This window comes from Egretta garzetta, unplaced genomic scaffold, assembly GCF_000687185.1.
Source record: "Egretta garzetta isolate BGI_Z169 unplaced genomic scaffold, ASM68718v1 scaffold248, whole genome shotgun sequence".
NCBI classification, from domain to species: Eukaryota; Metazoa; Chordata; class Aves; order Pelecaniformes; family Ardeidae; genus Egretta; species Egretta garzetta.
This window is the reverse complement of record NW_009260596.1, coordinates 1,857,516-1,880,222: the sequence shown is the minus strand read 5'-3', so window position 1 is coordinate 1,880,222 and position 22,707 is coordinate 1,857,516. Positions and strand designations below refer to the sequence as shown.

The 22,707-nt window shown below is 39.0% G+C and overlaps 1 protein-coding gene across 1 annotated transcript in view; it reads right to left on the bottom strand.

Annotated features, from left to right (window-relative positions):
- Positions 1-22,707, bottom strand: part of PLD5 (phospholipase D family member 5) — a 185,793-nt gene that overhangs the window by 138,949 nt on the left and 24,137 nt on the right. Inside the window, 2 exon segments of the mRNA XM_035900260.1 lie at positions 5,123-5,152; positions 5,154-5,201. Of these exon segments, the coding sequence (XP_035756153.1) occupies positions 5,123-5,152; positions 5,154-5,201 (78 nt within the window).

Genomic DNA, 22,707 nt, shown 5'->3' with positions numbered 1-22,707 from the left:
AGAAAAAAAAAAAAAAAAAAAAAAAGCTGAGAAACATTTCTTTCTCTGACATTAATTTTGCAGGCCAGTTTCAGGCAATGGAAAATCCTTCATTCTTGCCTGAATGACTCAGAGGTCTGCAGCATAGTAGCTCTTTGGTTACTCGAGACCCCATGGCTCAGTGTGTTTGGGCCAGATCAAGTATAGATTCTTCCAAAACTTTCTCTCCAGAAGTAATGCTGACAAAATCTATACTACATTACATAGATTTTTCCTTTCTGAACAGGAAGGACCACAACAAAAACTATTAGAAGTAGACATGAAAAAGTTAAATTAGCGGTGTAGTCTTACAGCATCCTCCTTGCCATTTTTCCCTCCAGTCTCTGTCATCACCTGACCAAATAAATACCCATTATACAGCCATTATACGTCCTGTGATAGGGAGAATTATGAAATGAAAGTCATGTGATAAAAGCCACGTCCCATCACATATGGGAAGAAAAGGCTGGAACACATGGTCTCAGAATGTCTCTGGCCTACCCAAAAGGTTAGCACTATTGAGTTAAAACCACAACTACTAAGAAAGCCATCCTACTATGGCAATGGAGGCAGAAGTCCAGTAGCTTTCAACACAGGATTTATCTACCCTCTTCAACTAAATAAGGATCTACACTAGAAATTGACAACCTTGTGCTGTGAGTCTCATTCCAAAATCTTCGTGGATCCAAAAGCTTTAGTCATATACCTGAGGTGTATCTTGGTGAGCAGAAGGGAAGTGGAGACTCTGGCACAGTTCCAGGGGAGTAGACGGCGCTTACCTCTGAGTTGTCCAATTCACTATCAGGGGATACAGGACGCTGGCTATGCAGCTGTATACCCAAGTGACATGACACCATCGGAAAACTTACTTAAAGTTTTCTTAACAATAGATTTACGGTAGACGGAAAGCTCAAGTACAAGATCTGAAGAATTCCTTTAGGTATGGTAGCTTCCCATCACCACTCTGTGTAGTGGAGCAAGCCTGGAAATCCAGCCAAACTGTGCATCGCATCTCCCACCACCACATATTGCACAGCCTCAGTTCTGACTGAAGCACACTCCTTGTACAAGCACTGGAAACATATCCTTCAGGGCACAACTCCATAACTGGCTCTTCTTATATCTGCACACTATCAAGTGGGTATAAAGTTGTCAGAACCCTTTTGTCTTCTCCAGACCTTTTTTACATAAAAGGTCCACAGTAAGTCTCAGCCTTAATTGTTTTCAGTATTCTCAGTATGGTCATGAAATAGAAGAACAATTACGTGCAGCAAAATATCACATTGCTATGGGAGTCATAAGATATACGGGCAACAGACTTTTTGTCCCGATATTTCAAAACACTGCAAATGCTGCAATACAAACATTAACCAGATGCAGAAATATATATATATTATCCAGCCACCTTCTCACTGTAGCTCTATTTCTCAGGAAGCTACTCCCATCAATTATTGCACCTAGAGACCAGGCTGACCTTTTCCCCTGCCTTCATTTTCCCCAACCTTCATTTTTGATGGCATGACAGGGTAAAAGCCAGAAGGCCAGACTAAGGCTAAAAGCATTCCTTTTTAATAGTTTCTTTGTATATCACATGGATGAAAGAATAAAACCCTCCTGAACACAGATGCAGCAGACATAATACATTATGTAAACCACAACAAATAATTTATCGCTTCCCGAAAGCAAGCAACTAATTTTAAGTTGCACTGCCAGTGTAATGGCACAGTTTAAAAGATGGATTGCAGTGAGCAAAACCTGATCTACAGAGTATATTGATAATGAATCAAAAGGAAAATGGCTTAAAAAAAAATAATCCACCAACAAACTATTCCAGTTTAGGAATCCTTGCATAAACCTTGCTTGCTGTCATATTTTGTTCACTGAAAGTATTCAGGCTCCACAAACAAAGATGCAGAGATTTCAAAACACAAGCTTATTTCATTATGAGTAAACTCTTAATATATCCCTGAAGATATTTCAGCATTACATTTCAATTAAAGGTCAAAGTGGTTATCTTTGTCCTTCACAAACAGTATTTATGGAGCATGCAAGCGTGTATTTCACTCTAGAGTGTTGTACAGACTTACTGATGTGGTAAACAGCCTGTCACACAGCTATGGCATATCACCTGAACAAAACTGTGCCAAAAGTTAGGTGAGGCATAAAAGTTAGTACTAAACACACACAAAACCTGTGATTTCACCAAACCTGTACTGCATCAGATTTCATCTGACTAAATCCTTCAATACTTTGTCAGCAGTGGTATTATGAGAGCCAGCATGGTTACTCCTGAATGAACAAACTATTTTTTGCCAAGAAATTGGCAGAACAAAGCAAAAAACAAAACCAGTAAAATCTGAGAATATTATTAAGTCTTGAATCAACTTCATGGCAGATACAAAGCTATTTTTCCTTTCCCTAAACATATAAACTACATAACCCTACATAATTTATACTATAACTCTTTATATACAGGATTACATTTTCAGGCAGATTATCAGACTTCTATTTGGTCACTAGGATTAAAAAAGTATTTAACCTGAATTAATTTGGATGAACAATGCATCCAATTGTTAAGCAGGCTTTTTTACATTTTGCACCAGAAAGACACTTAAACTTTGCCGTACCCAGCATCTCTTGCATTAATCCTAGATGATACTTCATTAGAATTTAGTACTGAAATAGTAATGTTTACAACTTCTCAATTTTTCAAGTAAGGCTGGTAATTTTACTGTTGTTCTTTAGACTTATTAGAAAAAAAATGTCAAATAATTAAACCTGGGTATCTAAAGCATTTGACAGTTTGCAATTCTGACCTCTTTAAGACCATTTAGTATTAATATTCTGAAAGAAATCATATCATTTTAAAATTGTAAGTAAGAGACTGTTCCCTTTGTGCCATTTATTACACAGCTGATTACTACTAAGTGTTCATATTTGGGGGGGGGTGGGTAGGTGAGGTGTGGTTCTTTTTTTTTTTCCTTCCTTTTTTTTTTTTCTTTCAACATATGCAAGACCTTTGCCCAGGCAATTCAAATTGAAAGAAAGAGATTCCTTGTACCTGTTTTAGCAGGAGGGCTGAACTAGGTGATCTCCCGAGGTCCCTTCCAACACTTGCCATTCTGTGATTCTGTGTGAACTGCCTGCACCAATTACCTAACTAATCCATGTCAAAAAGGACACAATGCAAGTTTACTTTGGCTTAAACTTTATCAAGAGTAAATACACGGCAGTACATGAATGTTATGTTTCTAGAAGGAAATGTTTTCCTTAATTTGCTGTTACTGAAGCATATCTGTATTTGACTTACTTAGGAACTAAGGAATCACACACCTGGAAATATACATAACCTCATTTGTTATTGGTTATGTTCGGTGTTTACAATAGGGAAAAGCTGCCGTATCTCCTGAATGTTTTCCTGTACCAAAATTTAGATACAGGAAAATAACTAACATGAGCACATTCTTTTCTGACAAGAAACAACAATACATTGAAGTCTCTTCAGTACCACAGTAGTATTTAATAGATACTCATCACTGGGCATTTCTGTCAAGAAAAGAGTAACAACAACAATCACCACCACCACCATGCTTAGATTCGTACTAAACATCTTTCCAAGAAGCTTACAGCCTGGTTGCTGTTCAATTATTGATTTTGTAATCTATGCTGCATGTTCAGAAGGAAAACATAAATCTTCAACACATCGAAGTGTGTTTACAGTCATAACCTGGAGTATATAGGCTAAGATAGCATGATTTACTATCTACTGTACTTCAGTATTTTATTTTTTGCCACTAAGTGAAACCGCTTAAAAAAGGAAGGGATCAGAAAGCACTCAGTGATAGTTTTAGTTCTTGCATTTTAATTTTCATACTGCTGAGCAACAACAAATACACAAGAAAGATAAAAAATACCAAATCAGAGTTTCACATCTGCTGTACCCTTTTCAAGCTCCCATAGTTGCTCTTCTAAAAATCTCCTCTTCCATTTGAATCACAAAGAGAATAATTTCCCACACATCAGCTGGACTGTCAAGTAAGCATATTTCAGTACTCTTCAGACTTATTTAGTAATTTGTTTTCCTTTCACCCTGATGTACTGTAATTTCATAATCAATGTATTCCTGGACTTAGTATGCACTTAAAATGAATGGCTGAGTTCCCATAGAGCAGACTGGGCTAGATGCATATTTCAATTAAAAAGAACCAGTCTTGATGACGAGTCTTGGAAGTAAACACTCCCAAGATTTGCATCTCCCCCTCCAATTCTTTAATACCTAGAAAACTGCTAATAAGAATATTTTTATTGTATCTTCAGGCATTGTTTAAACTACTAATAGCATTGGTATCAATCTAAAATAATTTCAGATTTTATATTTATGTTTTTTATATTCTATGTCTATTATTTTAATATCAGAATATTGAAATTGTTACAAAGAATAAAATCACTATCCTAAAAAGTTTTCCTTGGTTATTTTTCCCACCAAACAATTACACTAGAGAAACACAGTGTGACTAGTAAGTCTTCACGGACTGAAAATCCAGAAAAATGAAAACTTCATAGCTCCCTAAAAGTCAAAGGTACTGAGCATCTCTGCTTCTTTAAAAAAAAAAAACAAAAACCCAAACCCAAAAAAACCCAAAACAAAAAAAAACCAAAACCCCAAACCCCTAACAAAAATCCAACAAAAGAATACATATAAACATACAGCGTGCATAAGCAATCAGCACAGGTTTATTTATATTTGTGTGTATAAAGTCTGTGCTGGTGGTTATTAATGCAGAATTATTTTAAAAGCCCATGCAGCTCTCTTTCTTCAATAAAACAAGTAGACAGGCTTACATTTTACATCAAATTCTAGTCAGCAGTGTTTCCCAATTTTAAAAGATTTTATATAAGCTGCACAATATGTTCAGTGCCAAAGATATTTGTCACCAACTTGCTTTGCTGATCTCTTCCAGCAAGACATTGATAATGCCAGAGTATCTTACACACACTGTTTTCTTAGTTTAAATACTGATCCCTACTAATTTCATCATCATCTTCTAAACATTCCTTTTTAAAGTAATGATCTAGATCTGATGAAAAGGAGAGAGCTTCTTACCATTCTGATCCAATATTTTGCCCGTCTCTGGAGTCCGGCAGCAAGGAGCTGTTGCTCTGCTTACTAGAGACACCGGAGGCTTTGGAAGCAGAGAATGTTTTATGTGGTTAAAATGTATCACCACTGATTATATTTCAGTCCCTCAATTCCTAGCCTTGATGCTCTGGAAATCAGCCAATCCAAGCGATAAAGAGGTTTGCAACAAGAAGTTGCAGAATTTTCACAGCAAATGCTTCACGGAAGTGTTTTGCTTCTTGATACTTGTTTTTTATATCCACTAAATGTTAAAATAAATCCTGGCTCCCTCTTCCCTCCTCCTCTTTTTTTTTTTTTTTTCCTTTTCCAAAATGAGATTCATATATTGTTCACAAGGGACTTTAGCACTTGCTACAGCTAGGCACAGTGCAGAAAGGCATCCTGCCAGATTATGCATACATCCCTGCCAAGACACCTGAATTTTGACTTGCAACACACCCTGTTATTCCAAACATGGATCTTCCTAAGCCAAAGCTCCTAACTTTGCCAAAATACACAGTGTTTTTGTAAGGCAGCCAAATGCCCCTTCAGATTAGCTAAGAGCATTTTTTATTTGTAATGTGGTTGCTTTTTGTTGGCTTTTTTTTTTTTTTTAAAAAAAAAAACACTTTTTCCTGGTAAGGTGGTAAGTTCCAAAGGGATGAAATGCTCAACTGGCACTTCTACTACACATTTCTAACTCCCACCCCTCTCGAGAATATACACCACAGAAAATCTCACTGCAATGCTGTAACTATGATTGATTACTTAGTCAATATTGTCCTAATGTTCTCAGTGACAACCCAAGATGCTGCTGTGCGTGATTTAAAAAAAAAAAAAAAAAAAAATTAAGACAATCCTGACTCTATGGACCTTGCCATCAAAGAACACAGTAAGAGATGACAAAGGAGGCAGAAGGAAGCAAACCAGACAATACTTGCTAGTTTGATAGGTACTTAAGAGTTATATCCCAGCAACCTGACTAAATGGGGTTTGGGCATGACAATAAAGGAGTTTTAAAGAAAGGGTCATTGGGAGGCTATGGAGACTATCCTGGACAAGCTCTCAAGAAGCAAGCATATCACTTTACTAAGAGAGCAAAAGACTAAGACTGAAATGTTAATGAATGGATGAAAGAGGACGGAGTGATGCATCTACAGTGACTAAGAGTTTATAAAGGTCCAGAAAAGTTAAGACCATACCCTGTGCAAGGAAGGAAAAGAAATTCAGAAAAGAAGCTCACACCTTTCTTCTCTTCTTTGTGTGACAGGACACAATAACGATTTTCATTGAATATGAATGCAAGACTGACCTGAGAAAGCTGGGGAAAAGATGCTGGACTAATTGGAAAACTTGTTTAGAAAGTAAAGAAGAGTAGGATGGAAGTTTTCATTGTTTGTTGAAACAGCAATAAACTTATTTGAAGAAATTACATAGAGAAATAAGATTTAGTCATCAATAACACTATGATGTTTCTGAACTCAGAAATAGAACAAAGTTCTTGCTCACAAGCTAGGGCAGCTCATCAACAGGGCTTTAAACTAGACTTGAAGGGGAGGGGGATAACACCAGGCTTGCTCGTGACAAGCTGTGAGGTGACATGCCAAGGTTAGAGGGACAGGGTGCTAACGAGGGCCCTCAGCCTGTTGCTCTGGGATGTACTGGCTACACTGCAGCACACCTGAAGTCTTACAGAGATGAGCCAGATGCTCCTGAGGTAATAGAAGCCAACAGGGAAACATCAGTGAAATACATTAAAGGAATTAAGGGGTGTTCCTCTAAGAAGGTGACACAGCTGACAGCCCAGCTGAAGTGCCTCTACAACAATGCCTGCAGCATGTGCAACAAACAGGAGGAGTTAGAAGCCACCATGCTGCTAGAAAGCTACAACCTGGTTGCCATTACCAAAACTTGGTGGGATGAATCCCATGATTGGAGTGCAGCTATTGAATAACTACAGGCTGTTCAAAAGGGACAGGCAAGGAAGGAGGAAGGCGTTGCCCTCTACATCAAGAAATGGATAGAGTGTGAATAGCTGTCTCTGAAGAATAGCCATGAGCAGGTTGAAAGCTTACGGGTAAGAATCAGAGATGGAGGCAATAAAGGGAACCGTTTAGTTGGTGTCTATTACAGGCAGCCGATCAAGGGGAGCATTTTGACAAAGCCTTCGTACTCCATGTACAGCAGACATTGCACTCACAGGCTCTTATCCTGCTGGGGACCTTCAACCTCCCTGACATTTGCTGGAAAAGTAGTATGACAAGCTATAGGCAATCCAGGAGACTCCTGGAATGCATTGAGGATAACTTCTCAAGCCAGGCAATAGACAGCTCTACCTTCTGGGGTTGCAATACTGGACCTGTCAGTCACCAACTCAAGTGAGCTAATCAGTGATGTCAGGACTGGAGGCAGCCTGGGCTGCAGTCATCCTGCACTGAAGAATACGGGTCAGGCAAAGAGTAAAGTCAGGACCCTGAATTTCAGGAATCATAGAATGTTTTGGGTTGGAAGGGACCCCTAGAGGTCATCTAGTCCAACCCCCCTGCAGTGAGCAGGGACACCGCTAACTAGATCAGGTTGCTCAGAGCCCCATCCAACCTGGCCTTGAATGCTTCCAGGCATGGGGCCTCCACTACCTCTCTGGGCAACCTGTTCCAGTGTTTCACCACCCTCATTGTAAAGAATTTCTTCCTTATATCTAGTCTAAACCTACCCTGGTTTAGTTTAAAGCCATTATCCATTGTCCTGTCACAGCTGGCCCTACTAAAAAGATTTTCCCCCTCTTTCCTATAGGCCCCCTTTAGGTATTGAAAGGCCGCAATCAGGTCTCCCCGCAGCCTTCTCTTATCCAGGCTGAACAAGCCCAACTCCCTCAGCCTGTCCTCCTAGGAGAGGTGCTCCAGCCCTCGCATCATTTTTGTGGCCCTCCTCTGGACCCGCTCCAACACTTCCATGTCCTTCTTGTGCTGAGGGCTCCAGAGCTGGACGCAGTACTCTAGGTGAAGTCTCACCAGAGCAGAGGAAGCAAACTTCCAGTTCTTCAAGGAGTTAGTCAACAGGACCCCCTTGGAAACTGCCCTCAGGGACAAGGGAGCAGAACAGAGCTGGCAGATCTTTAAGGACACTTTCCATAAGCACAAGAGTTCTTGACACCCAGGTGTAAGAAATCAGGAAAGGAAGGCAAGAGACTGGCATGGCTGAATTGAGCCATGCTGGTCAAACTAAAGAGCAAGAGGGAAATAAATAGGCAGTGAAAGCAGGGACATGTATCCTAGGAATAGTATAGGGACACTGTCTGATTGTGTAGGGATGGGGTCAGGAAGGCAAAGGCACAGCTGGAGCTGAACTTGGCGAGGGATACAAAGCATAATAAGAAGGGCTTCTACAGGTTTGTCAGCCAGAAAAGGATGGTTAAAGAAACCGTACCCCCACTGATGAGTGAGACTGGTAACAACAGATGAGGAGAAGTCTGAGGTACTCACAACTTTTTCACCTCAGTCTTACTTGGCAACCTCTCTTCCCATACCTCTTGAGTGCATGGACCACAAGACAGGGACTGGGGAAGAAAAATCCATCCCACAGTCAGGTTTGTGACCACCCGAGTATCTCAAACATCTGTAAGTCTATGGGACCTGATGAGATGCATCCCAGAGTCCTGAGGGACAATTTTCAACTCTGCCTTTCAGTCAATGAAGCCAGGATGCTTCCTGAACAGTTAAGAATTAGTTGAATGCATAAAAATTTCAGAGAGAATTCTGGCATGGTCATATTTAAAGCACACACTTCCCAAATTCAAGCACAAATTTCATCTCCTAAATTCAACTATAAGACATTTCTGTACAGAACAAGCACTATCAATACAACTATACAGGCACAAAAAAAAAAAAAAAATCATTCAAGTTCACTGACTGACTTTAGCTCTCTTGCTTCAAAAGGAGGCTACCTTTTCAATTTACTCTAAATTCCTTCCAACACACACACACAGAGAAAAAAGGACTGTTCACCAAGGGAAAGAATTGTGTACTGGTATAACTGCAATACTTTAAATGTAAATTTTTACATCTACATAAGCCTTAAAGATTAAATTCTTTCCCTGCCCCGGCCCCTCTCCCCCCGCATCAATTCTTAAAGGATCCACAAGCAAAGGGAGCTTAAATTTTCAGGACAGGTCTAGAATTTCTCCTCTTTATAAGAAGAAACCATCTTCCTCCCAAGTTTCAGTTAAAAGCCTTAATTTAATCCTTGCTGACTGCTTAGAACCCTCTCATGCAGGGGCAGGTATATATTGCCAGACTTTACCCCTCTCAGCAGATTAACTATCATCAGAAGCCCCGTGTTTCAGAGGCTATTTCAAAAATAAAAAGAAAGCTCTCAAAGGCATCTGATCACATTCTTTAGGCACCTGTAGAAATGTAGCTTGCAGACCACATAGTTTAAACACTTAAACAGTTTTTCTTAAGCAATGACATAAGAAAGTCTTTGAACACTCTAAAATGATCAAGGAACACACAGTGAGGCTGAACAACTGAAGTTGGATTAAAAGTAATCTATTTTTGTGATGAAAAGACCTTGCATTGCCAGATCTACTCTATTTCATACATGCATGTTCTTTGCAGCACATAAACTTTTACACTAATGCTTCACACTGAACAACTGTGTTAAGAGGTACCAAACACAAAGCAACTGATCAAAGAACTGAATTTTTGCCCTGGGGGAACTTTTATTTTGGCAATTGATCACTGCCTGAAGACAGGATGGAAAACCAAAGTATTTCAATTTATCATTAAATGAAAAGTCCTTACAAATGCAGAACTAACTGTTGAGCCATTTTGGATTTGCTTGAGATGACACAAAGCCTAACAGTCGTGCAGTTATGGCTCTCTTGGAGCAGTCTATAAGTCTGTCCAAATTGTCCCTAGCATTATGAAGCACCATCTCTCCCCATAGGTCACAATAAATAATGAAAAGATCTACAAACAACTTGCTATAAGTAGTTAAAAATAAATCATAGCTCTAATGAGTAATAAGACAAAAGCATGCAATACTATTTGACTTTGCAGAGTGAGGATAAACTATGTTGCATACATCTGCAGGAATTCTAAAAGTCAGCAAACCAAAACAAACACAAAACCTCAAAGACACCTGCACAAAATAGGAAATTTATCAACAAAAAGACTTTGAGTTTTTAAATAATTTGATATTTTACAAAATACATATTTTTTCAAATTCTTTCTCCAAAATCTTCAGTCTCAGAAAAGGTCTAAATCCATCACGATAGTTGGGATCTATACAGAACAACATCATGCACTTTCTCATTTTAAGGATGTTCCATTTCATCAGGAATGGGAAAGCAGTAAGCCAGAGCAGAACACAGTAAGACTTTTCAAGATCTTAAGGCACCCAAGTAGCTTAAAATCCAAGTCCAAATACTTTCAGTACAGAGTTTAGCCTGTCTTGGCCAGATGAACTTGAACAACAAAATTCTGAATTTTATTGTTAAAGGCTTAGAGAGCAAACAGAAATGCTCTTTAAAAGTACAGTGATAATAGGGAGATGGCTATGCAAGAGAGAAGAATGGATATGGCAGCAAAGATCTCTATGCTTTCTACCTTTCTGTATAGAAGCCTGGCAGATGACCAGAGCCACAAGACCTACTACAAGAACTGTATTCCTATTTTATTTTACTGTGGCATTATTTTCATACAACAAATGTAAAGACTGCACCTCAAATAGCACCTCCTCCATTTGCTCAGGTCTTTTCACCAGGCCAGGTTATCTTATTTCAAGATAACCTCTCTCTAAGATCCTGTCAGCTTGTTGTATATTTTGTCTGTCATTATCCCAACTGCTTTTTCAGAATCAAGTTGTTTTTTTCCAAAAAAAGTAAGTCCCTATCCAGCATAGCTATGAAGAAATATGCCCAAAGTGCACTGCTGTTGTAAGTAAAGTGCTGTATTTCTTTGTGCTGAACTGAACACATGCTGAGCAACACAAAAATGCTCCATTTGTTCAAAAATCTAACTAGCACAGGAACTCCAAAGCTGAATGACACAACTATAAATGTCAGTATTAGTTTTTCACTGCTCATCAGTTTCATTAGTGACATGGGAAAGCAACAAAATTTGCAGGAAACAAAAAGTTGTTGGAAAGAGAGAGAGGAAAAAAAGAAGAAAGAGGGGAAGAAGAAGGGGTCCAGGAGCAGAACAGCAAGGTTTCTCAATTTGGTCACTCTTCAAGGCTCACTGGATCTACAAATGAAGAGATAGCAAAAAAACCCCAAACAACCACCACCACCACCAAAGACATCACCACCTAGTCTGTTACTCTTACACACACAGAGCAGTATTTCACCTTGCAAGAACCTTTACCAAAATCTCACATATAAGCTACATCACGAATGCCCCTTGTTCATACATTTCATACGTTAACGTCAATGATACTTTTCCAGTGGTAAAATCCTGTTCTCTGATAGGACTAATATAAAAACACAGCCTCAAATACTTCAAATGATGTTCTGAAGCAAAAATAGAGGATTAAGAAGTTCTACTGGCCTTGCAGGAAATAAAACTTTTATGGAAAATTCTGCTTGTAGAGAATAGGACCTCACACCAGAAGGAATGTAATTTCAAATAGGTGAAAATACATTCAGATGTCACAAAACTGGTACAGCATCTATAGAATAGAAGGTCTATTTTCCAATTAAGACTTTACTCAGCAGTAACCAAAGGCTGAAACATGGCCCTGAATGTTTAGCTCTCTCATAAAGACTGCGTACCCAGCCCTAAACTGATGTGCCAGCTCACAGACAACTGGAGCATGGCCCTATCCACAGCAGGTGTCTGCTATTTAAATGGGCAGCATCAATACACAGAGGATGATGGGTTTTCACTGTCATCAGGACCAAACATTGCCTGTAAGTTTCAAAGAAATATTTTCCCATTATTTTCTGAAGAGCTGGAAGTGTGAGTTAAAGGTAAGAATAGTTGCAAAAGAAATGCCATAATGTTAAAAACATTTTGAAAGAAAAGAAAAGAAGAGAAAAAGAAAAAGAAAAAAGGCAAAAAAAAGAAAAAAGAAAAAAAGAAAAAAAAGAAAAAAGAAAAAAAGAAAAAAAAGAAAAAAGAAAAAAAGAAAAAAAAGAAAAAAGAAAAAAAGAAAAAAAAGAAAAAAGAAAAAAAGAAAAAAAAGAAAAAAGAAAAAAAGAAAAAAAAGAAAAAAGAAAAAAAGAAAAAAAAGAAAAAAGAAAAAAAGAAAAAAAAGAAAAAAGAAAAAAAAAGAAAAAAAAAAGAAGAGATAAACCCTTCTTATCTATCAGATGCAGCTGAAAAAACATATGAGTGCTGCCTCCCAGAGTCCAGCTGCCTGGAAACAATTCTATGTATTTTGCTGCGGTTCACTGATTTAGTGTCCAAGGAAAAAATCTCCAAGGGCTGTGAAACAATAACTAGATTCCTTGTTTCTGCCAACCACTGTTTCGAGGGGGTCACGCTGGACCACCCCAGCTCCAGCTACGCCCAGTCCTAAGCCTTGATGTTGCCCAAACAGCACAGCCAGGTAACAGCTTCAAAATGGAACTGAATCCGTCTCTCTCTCTCATGCACACAAATGCCTGCCCACCTCATAAAGGAAAACACAATGAATAGACCCTCTCTCTCCACAGGCCCCATGATTGCTGAACAGAGCCTATGTCTCCCACCGCTCCTCCACCCAGAGCAGCCACATGGGCTGTAAGACCCTCTTCAGTGCCCTGGGGAGATGGCTGCAGGAGGAGAGGCACAAGAGTGCAGTGCAGAGCTGCACTGAGAGGGTGGGCAACTTCCACCCCCTGTCATCAGCATGAACAGAGATGATAACACTGTTTCTATGCGTGCTGCTGCCAAACTCAGACCAGCACAGTATTTCTTGACCTAGACACTGAAATTAGCACACAAGTATACTCATATTCTAAAGCAAGACTGTTTAAGGAGTCCCATTTAAAGAAGTCTAGGGTTTAGTCTACTGTATTTTGAGCACTTATCACAGATTGCTATTTTGCAAGTTTACAGAATACCCACACCAACCATCCTTCCATCACAAAGTAACTTAAGAAATGTTTCTAAAAAAGCCAAATACAAAGAGTTCAATGCTATTTTTTAGCCAAAATTTAAAAATAGATTGCTTCTTTTCATATATATTAGTGAAGAAGGGACACAGCCTTTAAATATTGAAATTGCTATCAGTATAATACCTCAATCAGCAAACAAACTGATTCTGTCACTGAGAAATATGGTTAATAGAAAAGTACTTCCCTCAGTAACTTCCAGTCCTAAAGAAATACTTGCCCATATTCAAAACGGGAAGAAAACATGTCAGAGTTGATATAAACCAGCATATCTCTCATTTTTGCATTGTGACGCCTGCCAAGCACTCTTTTCCTCTCCCATTCACCACGAGGGGGAGGTACAGCATTGCTCGGGCCCCATTCTCCAGGAACAGAATAAATATAAAACACAGAGGTGTATCGTTATCTTATAACAACCACCTGAATGAACCTAATTAAACTAAGCAAGAATGGCCACAATATATGCTACTGAGTACTTAATAAAACAGATTTCTATACAAAAAGCCCTACATAATGTATACACTGAAAAATAACCAATTTTAAAAACAGCTAATCATTATACATACATTAGTATATTTGGCCTCCTACATAACAACATTAGCTGTGTTGATGTAACTCAGTTTTGTTTCCATGTGAAATTACACTTAATATAATTTTCCTAGATTATAAAAGACATTTAATTCTGCTGCAGTACTCTGCTTAACGCCAGTCTCAAACTTGTATAGTAGAGGAAAGAAATGGCAGGAAGATCAAAGCTGCTACCACTAAGTTGAAAATAGTTTGAGACAGAAGTGGAGAAATGGAGCAGCACCCAAGGAGATATTCAGGACTTGGTCTGACCTCAGGGCTACGATAGATAAAGGTGACCTAAAACTCATGGCCTTCCTCAATCATGATGCCCTTCCAAAGCTGTCCTCAGAAAGCCGATGCCTGATACATGCTAGAGAGAGATGGCTCTAGAAAACTCCAGACAAAATACAGAGGCACAGCAGAGTACTATTGCAAAGTCATATGGACAAGAAAACACTCAGAAAGGCATTGGATGGCCAAGGCTCACATTCCTGGGGAACACAGTACCTGACAGACATGATGGCACAATCCCAAGCGACAGGGCCAGGAGAGTGCCAAACCATTCCAGTGTAACTAGCTCATTGACAAATACAACCTATTTCAAAAACACGAGCCCCACCAACTGGTTCTCAGGGAAGGGACTGATGCTAAGAAAGAACTGAAACGTAGCTGAACAGCACCAGCACTTGCTCAGGTATCAGACACTGTGGAGAAGGTGGCGCTGATTAAACCCACCTCCAAACAAAAAGAGCCATGAGCAAGAAATTAAGCAGGAGAATAACTGCTACAAATCTGTGAAAACTTGAGAAGTGTAGGTGTATGCAATATGCATATCCAGCACAGGCTGAGCAAGAAATGGACCCGCACAGTGCTGAAAGACATATGCGACATCAGGATTCCCTTTAGCGTGAAACAGGAACACCAGCAGCAAGGAATACCTTAATGTCAACACATAGCTGGACTTCCAAGCCATGAGCTACCACTCTCCCCACTATAAGCTCTGCGAGAAAGATGAGCTAAGAAGATACAATGTGGAGAGAGCAATAGGCTTAGAAGAATATAGAAATAAAGTGCTGTGGGATTTGGCCCAGGAATGAATCCTAAAGGGCAGTCACCTGAGGTGCACTAAGGAGTTATCAAAGAAGCCCTAGATATCACATCCAGTCTCCATGCATTCAAAGTGAAAATAAAAGAGCAACAGCAAATAGATGCTATCAAGTAGCCATATACTATCATATAGGTGCACTATAGACACTGCAAAAAGTCAAGAAAGTGGAAAAAACACAAAAAGAACTGCCTAAAAAAAACAACCCCAACAACAAAAACCCAAAGAAACACCCCAAATTTTACCAGTATTAGAGCAGACCAGCAAGGACACTCAAAATAGTAAAGATAGCAGGGACAAACACTCCCATGCTCCAAAGGCTTTCTTGATGCTCTGAGAAAACTACTTTCTGAAAAGGTGGTTGGGGGATTACCAGAACTTTTACCAAAACAATGAACTGCAGGACCTGATAGCATTTTGTGAAAAGACACAACAAGTGGTCAGAAAAGCTGAACAGAAACCATCTCTGGAAATGACAACATTTGAAAATCACATGATCACAGCGGATGATAATCTGGGCCACTTGTGGATAAGCATACAAGAGAGAAGAATATGGAAGAGTTTATTTTAGTGACAAGGTCTTTAAGAGGCTTCTCAAAAAACTGCACAAGCTTCTGAACTAAATTCTTTAACCAAAATCCTATCCATGTTGGAAAAAGGAGAAAACTGATTTAAGGGATTGGCTGATTCCTTAAAAGACAGAATGACAGTGTAGCTAAGGCTTTGCCCTAAACTAATTGTGGGCAAATACAGTGAGAGCAACAGAAAAAGTCTTCCACTCATTTTACCAAGCTTAAAAAAAGCCGATTTAAGAAAGGATCACAAGATAAACTATTCCTTGTCCTGAGTGGTATGAGGCTCCTACTTATGAAAAAGTGAAGTCAAGAGTCTCACAATAAACTCTGCAAATTGATGGTTTTAAAATTTAAAAAAAAAGTTGCTGAGAAAGAATAGGTTATCTCACTCTGAAGACTGATGGACAGAACTGCCAGTCCAATGGCCAAAAGCTTCAAAGCAAACATACATGCAAATCAGATTAGCTGTATAACAGCAGAGTGTCAATTTTGACCTAATGGGCACACAAAACAGGTGTCTGGAGAGCAACATTGCTTGTCACTGCAGGTCCACACACAATTTATACTCGCATAAAATATTGTGGTGGGATGACCCCGGTCAGAAGACAAACACCCATACAGCCGCTCACTCACTTGCCCTGCCCCCCCCCACCCCCGCCAGTGGCACATGCAAAAAAAACCCACCAAAAAACCCCAAACCCATAAAAGCAGGAACTTCACTTTATATAAATAGGGCTCCAATTAATTCGTGCTATTAATTTCAACAATTACTTGCCCAGTTCAAACGTTTCTGATTTTGTAAGCATCCTAAGCTTAAACAAATCTCCTCACATATTGATTTTATAAATCAATGAAGAGAAACAGTCTCTGGAAGTCAATTGCTCTGATGTTGATCCAGCCACAGATTAACTAGTAGCAAGTGAGGGGGCAGGGAGTTCCCTGTTAGAGAGACCTAAACAGCTGACTCGAGGCTTTGATTTCCGCCCCTCCCCCCCCCCCCCCCCCCCCCCCGCCAGTGGCACATGGGAAAGAACAGGAAGAACAAAGCAAAGAAACTTGTGGATCAAATAAAGACTACTTAATAGTTGAAGGAAAGAGGGGACACCCCACCCCCAAACCAGCAAGTGCCTCGCAAGAATCACTCACTACTTCTCACAAGCAGACCAATGCCCAGACAGTCTTTGAGTAAGGACCACCATGGAAGTCACTTGCACCCACATTCCCTGCCCTTCTTCCTCTACCTCCATTTTTTATTGCCAAGTATAATGTCATATGATATAGAATACCCCTTTGGGTATTATTGTCTGAGTAAGCCATTGCAGCTGTATACCCTTCCAACCTCTTTCCCACCCTAGCCTACTCAATTTGAGGGACAAATGAGAAACAAAGGTGGCCTTTGTGCTGTGCAAGCACTGTTCAGCAATAGCCAAACCATTAGTGCATTATCAACATTGCTTTAGCCATGCATCCAAAACACAGTACCATACAGTACTGTGAAGAAAATTAACCACATCCCAGTTGGAGACAGTACAATTATTTTGCAAAGTTGACCGTCATGCCAGGAACAGGAAAAAGGGAGCAACTGGACAACATGGATAACTTCATGTACTTGCAAAGTCTCAGCAACATTCATTCTCAATGTTATCTGCCTGAAGCCATCATAGAGTTGATGTTAACTCAAAATACACTATGGAGAAGTAAATCATTAAAATCAGATATAACTTAACACATGAACATTCTCAGCTTTGCTCTTTGTAGCCAAAACATTGCTTGCTTTTGAAATTAAATGTTTCTAATGGTTGCCTGGAGTCAGCTGGCATAATGACATCAATAGCTATAAAATTAGGAAACAAGAGTGGGAAAGAGCTGGTCAATAAACTAGCAAAAAAACCCCAGAACAAAGCAGCTTGACTTCTCTGAACAGATCTTCCAGATAAAAGATGATCATCTGCTTGTAAGGCTAGCAGGAAGTGACTGAACAGTGGAACGGTTGAGTAGCAAATTTAAGAACACTGTACAGGGAAGCATGAGACAGAACAAGAATATACTGTGTGCCTGGTGCATACAGTCATTATACTGCACTGGCAGAGGAAAAAGGAATAATATGCATTTATAGTAATTTAGATTAATACCTGCATTTTTGCAGTGTAGCCAAAAGTTACTGTTCAGAAATTTAATATGGGGTAGTGAATAACTTAATGAACTTATTACCGGTCAAGCTGAAATGAAGGCACAGCTTAAGTTCATTAATGGCTTAATCATCTAATGATTTTAAAGCATCAAGTTAGTTCCAAGAGGTAATTAAGGCCAGGAAGGATACCCAGGCCAAATTCATTGCTGCTGTAGCATACATACAGCCTCAGTAGTGTCAGCTGTGTTCCACTTGTTTTACAAAGCTGAAAAACATGGCCTTGAGGAGATTGAGTGTGACCTCAGCTTGACGTGTTAGGGGAAAAAAAAAATCACTTTTGAAAAACTAAGGGCTGAGGAATATATGTAGAGAATCCCACACACTGAAGAACGAAGTCTTAATCTCTCCCTTTCTTCCTTTGTGAAACGGTTATTTGGATGACAAAACCAATATCCCCCACATTAAAGAATCCCTGATGCTATTTGCTTACCTCCAAAATGCTAAGAACATACTTTCTCACGTGATGCACAAAACTCTGCAGAGCAATGGCCAACTTCTCTCTGAAATCTTACAACTAAATCACAGCATTACTGCATTCCGCTACTGACTCACTCATCTAGTGCATTCCTGAAGAGGCTGTTTAATTCTAATGTTACAAATTACTGGATCTCAAAATGAAGGGAAAGGAAAACCACATCTGAACATAAAGAAGAATGAATTGCAAAATATTACATACAAAATATATATCACCCATGTTGAATGCTCATTTTTGCCAGATCAAAACTGTTGACTGGACCTAGAAAAAGTAAACAATTTCCACCTGTATATAAAATAGGGGTTACAAAGTACCCCTAAACCATAACATTTATCAGGAATGGAAAAGATAGTGTTGGAAGATTCTGCCTTTGACAATGTGCAAAAACTATGACTACTAAACATAGGTGTGTACAAAACAGCAAGAGTAGTACCCAGCAGCGCTCTCCATATTGCATTTAAGTGCTGTGATCATCTTTTCAGCCTCATCTGGATAAGCTTCAGTAGGAACAGACCCCAATAACTCACACAAGTTCAACAACCTAAAGTCAGACATCTGAACAGTGAAAACATGGTTGGAGCCACCTCCACATTGCAGCCGGTTGCTGCACATTCATTGCTTTACAGCACAGAAAAGCTGGTCCCAAAAAGCATCACTGTGTCCTCAGACACACATCTCTTCTTGAATAAAGAATCTGAAGATCCAATGCCCAGATTTAGTTGTTAAGTCAATTAAACTCCTTGATATATTACACAAAACTCTTCCTACCTAGAATTCTTTTTTGTGGTGAGTGTGGGAAATAGAACTATTTCCATTATTTACAAGGATTACATATAACATTTCTGTAGCCAACAGAATAAAGCTTCCTGAATATATAAATTTCCCTAAACCAGTATCAGTCTTCGAATTTGCTATAAATAATTTGACCACTGACTGGAGACAAAGCCACAGCATGTCCACATAGTTTACATAGTTTACAGGAACTAATAAAAACCATGAATCAGCCTAGACTGAGTCACAAATTTCTTTCCACAGATCTAAATATTTGGGGGTTTTTGTCTTTATTTAGTCTTTACCATTAAATAAATCACATTTGCATTATATTCTGATCTTTTAATATTTGGAGGTAGTTGCAGTTGCTGACACCTCTTTTACATTTTGTCTCCATCTTTCTTTACAAGTACATTATCCTGGCTTTCAGGAACCTAAAGCTTTTCCAGATAACAGTTTGCAAGTAGGAGAAGCACATCTTTTCATCGCTGTTCCTAGGGCCACATTCCACAGTAGATGCAATATTATCTAAAAGGACCTCTAAATTTCCCTTCTCTGTAATTAAAACAAACAAACCCAAAACCAAAAACTATAGACTAGATTTGATCTCAGTCTCAAAACAAAGTTCACTCCTTCATTGAAAACAGTCTCTCAGAAAAGGAAATTCTACTTGGATATTCTCCCCTTCGAAAACTTTTCTGACTGCTTTTCAGTAGGCAATTTTCAAAGACTTATTGAGCCCTCTGAAACACTGGAGAATCTCCAGATAATTCAGTCCTGATTTGAGAAGAATATTGAATATATTTGCATAGAAAAAACCCAACAGACCCTCCCTAACCCAAGGACCAAAGCTTCAACCCCATGAAGTGAACTTGTAAGATCTATTATGCAAACTTAAGTCCTATTTTGTTTTCCTGAAAAGCTTTTTTTTTTTTTTTTGGTGATATGATACATATATCTAAATTAGCATTCTGGGTTGCTTCAGGAGTGTACTTGCATAAATACACAAGTCTCCTGCCTGTCCCTGTCTTGTACTGAATATCAACAAGCAGGGAACAAACTCTTTCAAGACAGGGCTATTATTAATATTCCAGAAAAAAGTGACAGCAAGTTAAAAGAAAAAAAATAAAATCTCATGTCTCTTCTGATGCTAGGAAGCCTGAGAAGATACAGCATTGGATGGAGCTGTGGTCAGGGCATGGCACAGCACACTCATCTTCATCTTTGTGAGGCTGACCAATTCTTCATTCACTTGCATTCTTAGAGCATCTTGATTACAGTACAGATTCATCTATCACTGACAGCGATCAAGTCTGGAATACAGATGTTCTGGTTCCAGCTGGAATAGAGTTAATTTTCTTCATAGTAGCTTGTATAGTGCTGTGTTTTGGATTCAGTGCTAGAATAATGTTGATAACACACTGAGGTTTTTAGTTGTTGCTAAGTAGTGCTTACACCAGTCAAGGACTTTTTCAGCTCCCCATGCTCTGCCAGGTGCACAAGACGCTGGGAGGGGGCACAGCCAGGATAGCTGACCCAAACGGGTATTCCGGACCACATAGCTCAGGGGGAGTTAGCTTGGGGGGAGAGTGATCGCTGCTCAGGACAGGCTGGGCATTGGTCAGTGGGTGGTGAGCAATTGCATTGTGCATAACTTGTTTTTTATACTTTGTGTATTTTATTACCAATATTATTATTATTTTCTTTTATTAAACTGTCTTTATCTCAACCCATGGGTTTTACTTTTTTTGCAGATTCTCTCCCCCATCCCAGTGAGGGAGGGGGGCAGTGGGCAAGCAGCTGTGCAGTGTTCAGCTGCCTGCTGGGTTAAACCACAACAACAGACTCAACTTTGAAGAGCACCTTGGGGGTAGAACCTAATATTCTTATCTCATTAATAAACCAACAGTTCCTGGGAACATGTACATATAACATTTGCACATTGATTAAATCCACATCTCTTAAGTATCTAGCAGTCACACTGTATTCATGACAGGGAGGCATACATTGGATTCGCTATCATACAGATTACTAACTCCTTCTACAATAGTCTTCTGGGCCAGCCACCATAATCCCCACTTAAATTCATTTCACAGAGTGATCTAGGATATGCACAGCTGGATTTACCTGGATTAAGCCTGCGCGTGTATTTCAGGAGCTTAACTAATACTCAAAAACTGCTAACAGGAGTTCAGTCAATGGAACCAGACTAGAGCTAGTCCTTTTTACACCTCCCAAAAGTGTACAGCATGGACATTCAGCCTTAGCACCAAATATTTTGCTTTAAAGATCTGCTTATTTTGCTCTGTACTATTTGGTATTGTAGGCATAGTCTGTGCAAGTGCCAGGGACAGCTGAAGACCGAGGCCAGGGTGGCTCATTTTAACAGATACTTGCAATAAAGACAGACAAGCCAAAAAGTGAAATATAGCGGCAAGGACACCAATCTAGGAGTCGGAGAACTAATTTAAATCCAGAACAAACAAACTCAGCAAGACAAATTGCCATTCTGTACGTTTATTTAATCTCCTTAGCCTTCATGACAAACCCTGTCTCTCGCTGCATTTGCACACTGCACTGCATAAAAGGCCCTAATCTCAGTACAGAACACTAATCCTTGTTATTATACAGTATGCTGTTAAAAATATAAAGGTGACCTCCAACTTTCTCTATATGCTCTCAGAGAAATAATTTCATTAAAACACATCCATATTGTGTTCATAAAGGATGACTGTGTCGTGCAGAAAGCCTGGAACCTGACCAGCTGTGCATCTATAATCTGTGAAGCTAGCCCAAGAGGCTGAACGCTCATTCATGAGGTAAACACATAGCCAAGTCTCTGTATCTTTGCTGTTACCAGAACTGCAAAATTGATGATAGAAGCCTACATGTCTTCGAAAGTGGAACGAGTTCACCACATGTTGACTACTCAGTTTGAACCAAAACAACTTTTTCAGTTGGATAAAAAACAGAAAACAACTTTGCCTACATAAGCAGATGCTTCAATGTTATACTTCACATTTTCCAACCACTGAATACATATTAAATATTATATAAAGTGTCTATTACAGTCTCCTGAGCCCAGGGGATTTTCTTACCGTGGAGATAAAGTGAATCATCTGAAACTGCTTATTTTGGATAGAAGGAGAATCCAAATAAAGACATGGTTTTCATAATTTTCTTACATATATTGGTAACATTATCCTTTGGACATATGTCACAACACAGCCAAATCTGTAGCTATGTAAAAGACTGTTAAACTCTGTATTATACGTACATATATTTGACATGCATAAAAAAAACAAAGGTATAATTGCATCCTTAAAAAAAAAGGAAGAAAGAGGAAGCCTTTAACCTGAAGTAGTCTGAAGGCATTACTAAATGAGAAAAGAACGGTTTTTGTTTTAACTTGTGCCTGCAGAAGTAGAAAAAAAAAAATCGTTATTCTTCAAGGAAAAAAAAAAAAACCAACAAAAAAATCAAACAAAAATGGAACAGCAACAAAAGTTAAAAACAAGCCTTTCTGTAGAAGTCTGATGACCATGAGCATAAAATAGGTGTTGTCTGATATACTTTGTAAGCAAAGCATACTTGTTGCAATCTATCACCCAAGACAGTCAATCATTCTATGAATTACTGTATTCATACATTTTTACCTAGTCTCCATGCTGCTTAGACAAAAACTACTATTGCTGACGGATAACAATAAATTTTTACCAATGAAGTTGCATCTATCTTACTGAAGAAATGTTGACACAATTACTCTAATTTTCTGAAACCCA